This window comes from Diceros bicornis, chromosome 10, assembly GCF_020826845.1.
Source record: "Diceros bicornis minor isolate mBicDic1 chromosome 10, mDicBic1.mat.cur, whole genome shotgun sequence".
Taxonomy (NCBI): Eukaryota; Metazoa; Chordata; class Mammalia; order Perissodactyla; family Rhinocerotidae; genus Diceros; species Diceros bicornis.
This window is the reverse complement of record NC_080749.1, coordinates 70,142,534-70,154,932: the sequence shown is the minus strand read 5'-3', so window position 1 is coordinate 70,154,932 and position 12,399 is coordinate 70,142,534. Positions and strand designations below refer to the sequence as shown.

At 40.2% G+C, this 12,399-nt stretch overlaps 1 protein-coding gene across 5 annotated transcripts in view; it reads right to left on the bottom strand.

Annotated features, from left to right (window-relative positions):
* MYO1B (myosin IB) overlaps positions 1–12,399 on the bottom strand; it is a 180,700-nt gene that overhangs the window by 61,085 nt on the left and 107,216 nt on the right. For all 5 annotated transcript variants that reach the window (XM_058549453.1, XM_058549457.1, XM_058549454.1 and 2 more), the window contains one exon: positions 8,962–9,025. In XM_058549453.1, the coding sequence (XP_058405436.1) occupies positions 8,962–9,025 (64 nt within the window). The remainder of the gene's footprint in view (positions 1–8,961; positions 9,026–12,399) is intronic.

Genomic DNA, 12,399 nt, shown 5'->3' with positions numbered 1-12,399 from the left:
GGGAAGGCGCAAAGGGGAAGCAGAGAGGGAAATTTCACTGACCTTCCCCCATGCATTTGGTGCTTCTCATTCGTTACCATATTCAATCCCGAACACCTGCCCTGATGGTTTTATAAGCCCTATTTCACAGATGAGAAAATGACGCTCACATCACATTGTTACCAAGCGACAGGGCCAGAATTCCAAGCTCCAGTGACTAAGGGATCATGCTCATGCTCTTTATAATCTTCCAGCAAAAAAGAATGCAAAATTTATAAACACTTGGAAAGGTTGTACTTTACATAAAATATATGCCTTCACCTAAGCAACTCAATCACAAAATGAGGAACCCTAAAATGCTAGCCTATTACCCCAGAGCCTCCTATTTCTTTATGACTTTTCTCATAAGTCACAAGCTTCCAGGTAGAAAAGCAATCAGGAGGAATGTTTGCCCCAAAATAATTTACTAATGCTTAAAATCACTTTCTATTCTATATTTTTAATATGCATGCACCAACATAATCTAACAGTATGAAGCCATATCGAATAATTACTTAAAGTACAGAACATAAACTCAATTCACTGTAAGGACTCGCCAACTAATCATTTTAATTTACTTAAACGTGCTCCTGAATTAAGTCAAAGCAGCACACTGGCACAGCCTTCTCTTCTGCTTTAGATGCTTCTGCTACCACTGACTGAGCCTCTGCTAACAAGATTTCGTAAGGGAGAGTACAGGACATGCCAAATATTTAGTAGAGAAGAGAGCATAAGAGTCTCCATATATTCCCACGCAGCTCCATTCTGCTCTCGAGATACGCATTTCAGTTCATATTAAATTTGATATAAAGTTCAGTTTTAAGGGAAGAGATAAACCTATTAAGCCATTCTAAAGGGGAAAATCAACAGGTAAGGAGAGAGAAACTCTGGAATCAGAACTTCCCCACCTACCTCACCATGCCACTGCCATCTGACTATTAACAGAACTAGGCCATCATTTAGGGGTTTTCTCAGTTTTGACTAATTACCAGCTAGTCCAGGGCATGTACATGTGCCTGTGCTTGCCACAGGACAGCCTCCCCACGGCACAAGATATGAAAGAAGTAAAATGTACCTGCTGGAGAAGGAAGTCTTTTAATAGGCAAAGGAATAAAAGGACAAGTAGTGGTTTGGAAAGAAAAAGAAATCACATTACTTGGGAACATAACAGATGCAAGATTAGATAGTATGATCAAAGTTTCTTTATTTTATGTGCAATCTCCCTGCCTGAAAAAAAGAAATGGTCCAAGTTCTTGATTAAAGCTTAAGGAAAAATCAGCTTTGTCTTTAGTTTTGCCAGTAAGGCCAGAATGACAATGAAAGCCCAGGATGCAGAACACTGGCCGACGACCCCCTGAGACCCTGTGCTCCTCCTCCCAATGCTCACACATAAACATTATGAAAAAAGAGCTTCAGTGGCATTCAGGTTCTTCCGATGGATTTACCCCCCTTCATTAAAGCAAAATGATACATTTAGTAATAATTACGGGCTTGCAATCTAAGTAAGTACAATTTATCTCCCTTTTGTCTCTCTTGTCTTGGATAACCATCCCTAAAAAGAAAAAATGTCAAACAACCCAGTGAATTACTGGACATAAATGATGATAGTTTCAATGGAAAACTCTATGAACTTACGTTGGCTCATATATTGGGGTAACTAATCTAAAATCAACTCTATACTTTTTCTTTTTTTTTTGGTGAGGAAGATTGTCCCTGAGCTAACATCTGTGCCAATCTTCCTCTATTTTGTATGCAGGATGTCTCCACAGCATGGCTTGATGAGCAGTGTGTAGGTCCACTCTTGGGATCCGAACCCCAGGCCGCTGAAGCAAGAGTGCACAAACTTAACTACTACGCCACTGGGCCGGGCCCTCTATACTTTTTCTGGAAATAGATGACATACCTCTCAATATTAAAAATTAGGAAGTTTCACTAATGACAAATTTTAAAGTCAAAAAGATGGGGCAAATGTCTTCCTACACATTGTTCACTGTGCACGTGCATTACAGTAAAAGAAAGTAGATGTGGATGCTCCGCACAGGGCTCTCTCTCAGCCTGGAGCTCACAGAGATGGCTATCTATTTGTAGGTTACAGGCTTTGCGAGGTCTAAAACATCTGGCACGCACGTTACAATTTTCTCTTAACTCCACCTCCCTTGCAGCATTTTAATTTTGACAAAATTAGCTTAAGGTTTTACTTAAAAGTCAGCATACTGAAGTTATAAAAATCAGCACTAAAGGTAGCTGGACAGGCTGCATGAAAAGTTGTGAAAGGGTTCCAGTGTCTGCCCGTGAAACATTAACTTAGGCTATAAAACACTAAGAAAACTTGGCTTATTATATACCTAATCAACCACTGTTTTTTATTAGGATCTGGTTATGTACATATAGCATACATGTATTTTCACAACAGACTGTTTTCTAATACAAATTTAATGTTTATCTAATAATTGAAAATTTACTCATAATTGTATCTGAATCTAAAATCCCATGCAAAATCCTGAAATAAAATTAATGAAATATCTAGTACATAATATCTTATTATTAAACATACTATCCTAATTAATTTAGAAACATTTGAACATCTGGCTTCTTCTAGATTTGTATATAATCTTGTTTCATGATAAACGTATGGTCTTTTTTAATGGTAAACATATTTTTGTAAAAGAAAGAACACCAAAGTAAAACTGAGACAAAGGAAAGCATCTACTTTTATATAAAGCCATCCATTACAGAGTACCAGAACTGCTCTTTGAAATTTGTTTTATTGCTACAGATACTTTATAACCAATGGTTGACCATTTCTGTCTTCAAGAGCTTTAACTATCAAAGTGCTACAAAAGCCCAGCCTTGTATTATAAACTAGGTAGTGCACTGTCTCAGTTTTTTGGTGCATTTTGACCCTAAAGAAGACAGATTAAAAACAGACACTGTTTACTGATGAACATTCACTTGCTGTTGAGAATTAACTTCTATACAGGTCGTCTCCAATTCCACCTTAATGTATACATTCCCAGAAAACAGAGCAGATCCGAGTTTCCTTTAGGAAGTGCTATAACAGGCAGTTTTACACCTAATCAGTGACTTGTCATCAATAATATCAAGGATATGATATAAAAGGGAGAACAAAGCTATAAATCACAAACTATTTAAAAGAGTAAAATTATACTCCATATCCTACAAAATGGCATGAATGCACCATATATATAGATTAAACAACATCCCATGAGGTAGACAGCAGATAAAAGTGAAGCCAATTGTATCATAAATTCAGAAGAAATGTGAAAGAAAAAGAATTCAGAGCGATTTGTTCCATGCCCCACCTTCCCTATGAGCGAGGTGGTCGCTTCCTCCTGCTTTATGATTCCATGTTGGGGGATCTCCTTAGACTAACTCCCCTAGCCTCTCTCAGCCCCTTACTCATTCTTCCCCTTGGCAGGAGCAAGGAATTCTCTAAGTAGTGAGGTCTGGAGAGGGGAATAGACATGCATATACAGCTCAGCCCTCTGGTTCCCCACACCGTGTACTTACTGAGCTCTACTCCCCAGTGCTGTAAGACAGAAGGAGCAACGCACACAAGGAGAGGCCAGCGGTTGCTGAGTGCTGTTGACACGGGCCATACTGCCAGAGGACTACAATCACGGGTCGCTTAACAACAAGGGGGTGTTCTGAGAAATGCATCATTAGGCGATTTTGTCGTTGTGTGAACACCTCAGAGCGTACTTACACAAACCTAGATGGTATAGCCTATTGCCCAGCTAGGCTATATGGTGCTAATCTTATGGGACCATCATTGTATACAGATGTGGTCCATCATCAACCGCAACGTCCTGTGTGGTGCATGACAGTAGTATACCCACTCGGGTGATAAACCAAAAGCCACTTTCTTCAACTTTGTCTCTAAGAGTACTAAAGCTGCCTACTCTCCAGCTTGATTCCTGTGCCTATTTCTCACGTGTTTCCAAACTGGGCAAGAGAAAGGGTATTATCTACTAGACCTCTGTATCAGTTTTTGCTGCATAACAAATTGCCCCAAAACTTAGTAGCTTACAACAATACCAGCTATTAGTTCATGAGTCTGAGAGTCACCTTTGTAGTTCCTCTGGTCTAAGACAACTTGGCATGCATCTGCTAGGCTTCATGGGCTGGTGGTCTGCTGGCAGGTTGACTGGCAGCTGGCTGATCTAAGATGCCCTCACTCATGTCTGGGGGTTCATTCCATGTGTCTCTCATCATCTAGCAAACTAGCCTAGATTCATCAACATGGTGGTGATGAGAGAGTTCCCAAGAGGAACAAGAGAGAACAAGCTCCAATCTGTAACCAATTTTCAAGTCTCTGGTTGTGCCATATTTGCTAATTGCTCCATGGCCAAGCCTTGAGTCACTGAGAGAGGGGACTACCCACGGGTATGGACACAAGGTGAAAAATCATTGTGGCTATTTCTGAAAACAATCTATCAGATTGAGGCTGTTTAACATAAAATGGTCACAAAGTCTTTGACACTCTTCCCATTGAGAGGTGGGACCTACATACCCCACCCCTGAAACTGGGCAAGGTTGTGACTGCTTTGACTTAAAAGTACAGCAGAAGGGACACTGTATGATTTACCAGGCTAATTTGGCTTCCTCCTGGTTCTCTTTGAACACTTGCTGTCAGGAATGTCCCCTCCTGGAACATTCTCTCTCAGAACCTATCTACCACGTTGTGAGAAGCCCAAACCACAAGAGGCCACATATAGGTGGCTCTAGTCAACAGTCCCAGCTGAGTCCAGCCTTTAATTCATCCCAGCCCAGGAGCCTGCCATATGAGTGACAAAGCTTCCAGAGGATTCCAATCTCCATTAAGGCAAGTCACCCCCAACAATCTGAGTTATGGAGACAAGCCAACCCTTCTGTGCCCCATCTGAATTCTTGACCCACAGAATCCAAGAGCATAGAAAAGAGCTGTTGTTTTACCCTACTAAGTTTGGGGTGGTTTATTGGGCAGTAATAATTACTGGACCACACACCAATTTCAACATTTGCTTTCCTTCATAATTCACAGGATCATATTACTTTTTCAAGCTGAACACAGAAGCCGGGAACAGATGAAGTTTGACTACTAATAACTTTGTTTGCCTTTCTGGGATTTAGAAAAAGTATATAAAATTGACCGGCATAGAATACTCAGATAAAATTATCCAATAAAGCAGAAGCTTTATTTCTCAATAAATTTCTCTACGTCAACTCTACTTGTACATTGTGTGCTTGTGTGATAATTAATTAATTAAGCAAATATATATTAGATGTCAGGCACATTTTACTTGCTGACATCTAGCAATGAACCAAACAAAGTTTCTGTCCTTATAGGGCATATATTTGGCTTGGTGCTAGAGACAATAAATAAATATATAATAATGAAAAGAAGCAAACATTTGAGTGCTTACTATGGGCCAGGGACTGTTACAAGTGCGTTAGACGTTAACAAATAACTTACACCTCATCACAACCCTGTGAGATCAGTACTATTATCATCCTACTTCAAAGATGAAAAAATGGAGGCACAGAGAATTAAGTAACTTGCTGTCTTTTTGTTTAGACATTGGAAACCACATGATAAACCAATACGAGTTACATTAAGTAGGCTCATGGATAGGCCTCAAATAATGAAGCAGGAAAAGGTAGCACCCGCCTATATTTAACCAATTCCATCCTCATCACCAGCAGTTACTGAGCACCTACTGTATACACTACTGTGAACAGGACAGCCATATCTCCTGTCCTTACAGTTTACACAGGTATATGCACACTTAAAACATAAGGCTTTTTCACAGCATATATATCTCTGTGCTATTATTATTTTAGGACATAAAATCCCTTGAGACTTGTACCACATTTTCTCCACAATCTAAATTGCCATCAAGTGTCACAGCTATAAGAAAGTGTCTGTGACCATTAATAAAAGCAACAGATTTCCAGAAGTTTTCAGTTCATAACACTAGATCCAAAATCCTCAAATATGAATGTATAAATTTTATGAGACCTACAAGCATTAAGAAAGTAGGAGAAATATTATCTCACATCAGCCAAACATCTGGATGTGCTTCCAGATTTTATCTTCTCTCTCCAAGCAAATGTTTGCCAGTTTCTATTTTTGTAACACCTCTCTCCTAATGATACTAACCTCAGGGACACGTAGCTTTCAAGTGAGTTTAAGACTTCAGTTTTATAGCAAAACTCTTTTAGAAAGAGAGAGTAAGTGATTGGCCTTTCTTTCCCACTTCCTGGGCACAGAACTGGCTCCAGTGATCTTATGCCTTTTTCAAAGTAATAATTACAGGCAACAATAATCTATGCTTTTACCAGGCGGTTGCTGGAAAAGGAGGCAAAACGTACTTCCTACAAAATGGCAAATTTTGTCTTCTTTTCTGGGCTACAAGATGCTAACTTTTAGCAGCTTGGAGAGAACAAGGATGAGTTTGCCCATTGCTTTACACCCTCTTACGCCAGCAGAGAGCAACTCCCAGTGACCAGCTATGAGTCAGTCCTCTATCTGCACAGGGTGAAATTTCCTGCTCTCACCACTAATGTATTCCTTTCCCTTCCAAAGCAAAGGCCACTCTAAAATACCAGGGTGTTCCCACTACCACAAATTTCAATATAATTTCATTGTGGGACCAAATGGTAACAAACACCATATGAAATCAATTCATGACAATATATTAATCTTAATTGGAAAAGAACTGAGTGTGTAATATTTATTCTCCATGGATACTGTAAGAATTAGGGGGCAGGAAGACATTTCTGTTTAAAACTTAAACTTCAAAATATAAAACCTAAGTTATTTTCTAATACTTAAAGGAAGTTAAAAATAACTTTGTATTTTATCTAATAAAACATATAACTTTATATTATAATTTTATTATTTTCTTAGAGTCTTCAAAAGTAATACTGATTCAATCATTCCAGATGTTTAGATGTAAGTACTATAAAGACAGCACTAAACTTATCTCATTTAAAAATAGTATATTATTAAATTAATAACTAGAATTAATTTGTCTTATAAAAGTAAATGCTCAAGATGTATGAATATCTTTCAGAATAAAAATTAATCACTCCTTAAAATGGTAGTCTTAAAACTGAGGCATACCTCCTCCTATACAGCTCTCAGCAGCTGCCATACATTGTGAAGGGAGTCTGCCTAACAAGCTTGTTACAATTAAAATCATTTGCTTTTGGTTACATCATATATTGTTTGCAGGAGTACTTTTGCTTCCATATTTGACATATAAAACCATTTAACCTAAAAAGCACTGTCCTAGCCAATTTCATTTCATATTAAAACTTCCTGTTCAAGAAGTTTCTCTAATAATTATATATTTTTATAAATATGGATAATCCCAATGCATGGAATACAAAGTGTGTAATCAGGCAAACTAAAATGGAAAATTAAACTACTTAAAAACTACGGAATGGTGGAAATGGGAAGAACCGCTGAATTCATCCAGTTCAATCCCATTGTTTCAATGATGAGGAAACCCCAGCCATAGGTTTCTCTATGAAACACTGATTTAAAAATTTTTTTTAAAAATCAGCTGCATAGTTTGCCCAACTACTGAAAACACTAACTTTCAAATGGCATTCCCCTGGTTCTAGAATTCACCAGGAAGATCTCAGGGGCCATCTGGGGGTCAGAGGTTCTGGCTATCCATCTCCTCTTCAACCAGATCATGTCTTATTTTATCTGTTTCATGTTTGGGGTTCAGCATAAAATTTCATTTGAAGAAGGAAAGCCACTGCTATAACCAATCTAATGAGCATTGCTCTGGATACCTGAGTCAATTTGTCATTTTTTTTTTTCTACTCCAAACTTAAGATTTTTTTCATTCTAAAAATCCCAATAGCACCATGGGGTGGTGAAGAGCTCAGAGGCAGTGGGAGGTTCAGCAGTGTGACCCTCAAAAAAACAAGAGGACTCAAGAGGATAATCAGGCCATCGCTCCATTAGGAGGTGCACAAACCCTGAGTTGTCATCTTAAATTTTCCAAACAAATCAACTCTGAAATCAACACAAGCAGAGACATCAAGGGCAGTTCTGCATGTCCTGCAGCCCCAAAGCACTGATGACAGGGCCATATTTATAACAGATACTGACCATTATGCCCACTTGAGAAAACTCTGGACCTGGGGCTGTTAAGCAGACCTCATCTGATTTTGTTAATTTTTTCACCTTTGACACAGAACATTTCACTTCTACAATCACAAATCATGACTCAAGGAGGCAAATAAATCTGTGTTTCTACCTAACAGGTGTATCACATTTCAATTATCTAAATACACCGGAAGACAAACAAAATTTCTCACAACAAAACTTGAAGTACAGATCTACTCATTTTATTAGATAAATGTTACCCAAAAAGTTATTAAAATCAGGGCCGGCCCGGTGGCGCAAGCGGTTAAGTGCGCGCACTCTGCTGCGGCGGCCCGGGGTTCGCCGGTTCGGATCCCGGGCGCACACCAACGCACCGCTTGGCAAGCTATGCTGTGGCGGCGTCCCATATAAAGTGGAGGAAGATGGGCACCACTGTTAGCCCAGGGCAATCAATTATTTATATTTTGTTTTTAATCACAGATTAATTTTGTTAAAGAAAATGACTGCTGGAGGGTCCCTTTCGTCACTGGATTGGCTTAAAGACCTATAGAATATAAAATGCAGTTGGACTAATCTTATTTCTTTAGCAGACTTCTAACAAGTCTTTCAAAAGTAAAGACTTTAAGTGATCTTTTAGAAAGATTTAGGAATTAAATCATATTATAAAACAATCTGAAATGCATAGGTTAAAAATCTAAGAAAAAGAAATGTATTCTTATACCTATCTCTTAAAGACCTAAGTATCTAAAATACTCTATCATAAATATGTTTTACTATTCCAAATTTTAAAAGGATTCAAGTAAAATACTCACAGTTACTTATCACTCCTCCCAGTGGATCGCCTTTAAAATCAAATTCAATATCCATATATTTGCCCTGCCAAAGAAAGATTTTGTGAGTTTTCAAGTTCACCTCAAAATATTCAGTCAGCATATCTTCTTAGAGAATAGCAGACTAAGCCCTCTATGTTTGTTTAGGAAGACATAGTTTATGTAACCATGATGCAAAACAATATGCCTCCATAAATAATTCATACTAAATACCCCATAAGCTCAAAGCTAACATATCATGTTGCTAATTTAAGAACAGATCTTCTCAGCCATCATGTGACTTTTCCATTTCAGATATGTATTTCAAACTTCTGAAGGGTGTGTGTATTCAATTCAAGAATAAAAACTGGGAAGAATAAGTACACCTTGTATGTGCACTACTTGGAGTATCAAGTATTTCACTTTTATAGGGAAAACATGTTTTAAGACACAGCTAGATACTCCAAACATCGTGGACAGTGGATAAAATGGAACACTCTAAGTTCTGTTTTTATATCTACTCAAATCAAATGCATGCTGATGTGCTGTGCCCAACTAAGAATCAGACTGACCATTTTTACTCTCTTTGGCTCTGGATCTAGATTATACAGCAACACATAACCCCAGGTTCATATTACACTTTATAGATGATAAAGTGATATACACAAGGAGTTTCATACTGTGATTTTTAAAGGATTGGTCTATAACTGTCTAGTTAAAGAGTAACCAGTATAACAGAATAGCCCTGACAGCTGTTTTTGTTTGGATAAGGGTGTACTGATCTAATAAGTAGTCCTTGGTTTCGTTTCATGTTCTACCTTAGTCAAATAGATGGTGTGTAAATAATTCTCCCAAAGAATTATTTTAACTCTTGCTGTTTTCAAAATAGTGGTAAGGGGAGAAGAAACATGATCACATGGCCCTCAGTCAACAAGGCAGTTTGTGACTTTTTGTTAGCTCATGCATGCTTCCTTGCCTCTCCTCCTTCATTGTCACAGGTCATCTGCCCTTCTCAAGTCTTCACTTATTCATTAAGTAAATGCCTATCAAGCATTTCCTAGGTACTAAAGCAGGCACAAGGGAAAAGGAAGGCACACTCCTGCCCTCAAGGAACTTACAGTCTGGGGGGAACTGAGACAGGTCAACAGAACATTACCGTGGACGGGGATACATCCTACAGTGGGTCATGATGCTATGCACAAAGAAGAGGAGGCAAAAAGGGAGCAGGAAGTCTGCCCTAGCTTAAATGCAAAGTATCAGGAGAAGTCAGGCAGGCAAGGAGGTGGGAGAAAAGGAAAGGGCACGCATAAGAACTGGTATCCGTGAGGATGGCGAGTGGGGAAGCGAGTGGGGAAGCGCTAGAGAGGCAAGTTGGAGCACATCATGACATTGAGACATTCTCCTGACAGCAAAGTCATGTCATTAAAAGTTCCTAGACAAGGATGCCATGATAAGACTTGCCTCTTTACAAGATCACTTTGGCTAGTGTGGAATGGACTGGAAAGAATCAAGACCACAGGTAGCTGATAGGAGGTAGCAGTAATCAGGGGAGAAATGTTGCTGGCTTTAGTAGGCATAGCAAAAGGGAAAAGTAAACAGAGTTGAGAGCCACCCAGAGTCACAATGACAGGTCCTGGTCCGACACAGAAGGTAAGAGAGGAAGGGGTCAAGGATTAGAAAGGCACGGAATGTGGCCCAGGCAACTGAGCGGACAGTGATGCTCTCCATGATGGTGGGGGACAACGGAGGCGAAGCAGCTGCGAAGGCGGGCAGAAAGGGTAACTTCACAAGAGAGTCAGAGACAGACCACAAGAGAGAGCATGATTCTGATGGAAGGTGGTCCCTGGACACAGGAGGCAATAGGATCTAGAGCACAGGTGGAGGGATTTGTATGAGACAGGAATTGAGAATCTCCCAGTGTGACAGGAGGGTGTGTACAGATACAGGGACAGGTGAGGCACCCAGGTTGAGGGCTTGGGTGATGACGACGAAGATGATTTCTGTGAAGTAGGCATAATATCATCAGCTGAGAGTAAAGGACAAGAGGTCTGAAGAGAGTAGAATAAACAGTGTAGAGAATGGAATGGGAAGCCGACCAGGGATAAACTATGGGACAGCACCTAGAATTCAGCTGACACTGGAGCAGTGCTCTTCTCGTTCAGCCACACCCTGCTGACTCTCCAAAAGCTTGACTCTGATCATGTCGCTCAGAAATAACCAGCGGCTGCCCACTGCCTACAAAGTAAAGGCCAAGCCCCTGAACCTGATATTCCAAGCTCTCCAACTGAGGCGTGACCCATCTTTCCAGCCCTTTGGCCCACGGCTCCTTTCACAGACCCTCCGGTCTAGCTACTAACTCTGGCAAATGCAGGTCCACACTGGTTTCTCTCCCCAGGCTTCCTCATGCTGTACTGCCAGCTCCTCCTGCTCTCCACTTGATTTTGGCACATTTAAATCTCATGGGCCCATCAGAACTGTCCCAGCCCCAGACTCCTCCCGCTTCTCTGTTCTCAACCTCCATAGCATTTCCTCTGAACTGTGCATGGGGAACTTTTATGTGTTGTGTTATAATTATTTTTAGCCATGTCTATTTTTTCTCATTAGTTTATAAGCTCCTCAAAAACAGGTATTGGTTCATCAATAAATGTTTTCTGAGTGTCTATAGTGGCACCAGGCACTGCTCTAGCTACTGGGGCCACCACAGTGAACAAGAAGGTGAAGGTGCTTGCTCCCACAGCTCCTGCTCTAAGGTCAGTGACCATGTAAACGGGGGAAGTGAGTACAATAATTCCAGAGACTGATAAATTCCTAAAAAAATAAAAACAAGATGAAGTCACAGAGTCTACGAAAAGCATCACTGAAATGACATTTGAGGTGAGACCTAAATGATACAAGACACTGGCCATGCAAAGATCTGGGGACAGAGCCCATCATGCAGAAGGAACTGCAAATGCAAAGGCCTAAGGTGCTTAGTAAGCCTGACGGTCACACAGGCCACGTGGCTGAGGCAGAGTGAGCGACGGGCGGGGCAGGCCCAGCTCATGCAGGGCCCAGAAGGCTGCGGGAGAGGCTGCACTGTGTCCCAGGTGCAAGGGGAAGCCACAGAGGGCTTTCAGCAGGCAGAGGACATAAGCGTGTAAAGATCACTCTGGCTACTGGTGGGGAAAGGACCATAGGCTGCAAGAGGAGGTGCAGGGAGACCCATGTTTAACTATGTTAAAAAAACAGAGTTTTTGAACAAATTAATAAATTGTGTTTTTTTAATTCTTACTGAATGAGAGGTTTGGTGATCTTGACCCTACAGGTTCCCTCCTACACTCCCCAGGGCCTAGCTCAGCCCTTTGCATCCAGCAGATGCTCAACATAATACCTCTCCCTCCTCCAAAATCCTTAGTCACAAACAAAGATTTTCAAAGCCTTAAATTTTTTTTTTCTTTTTTT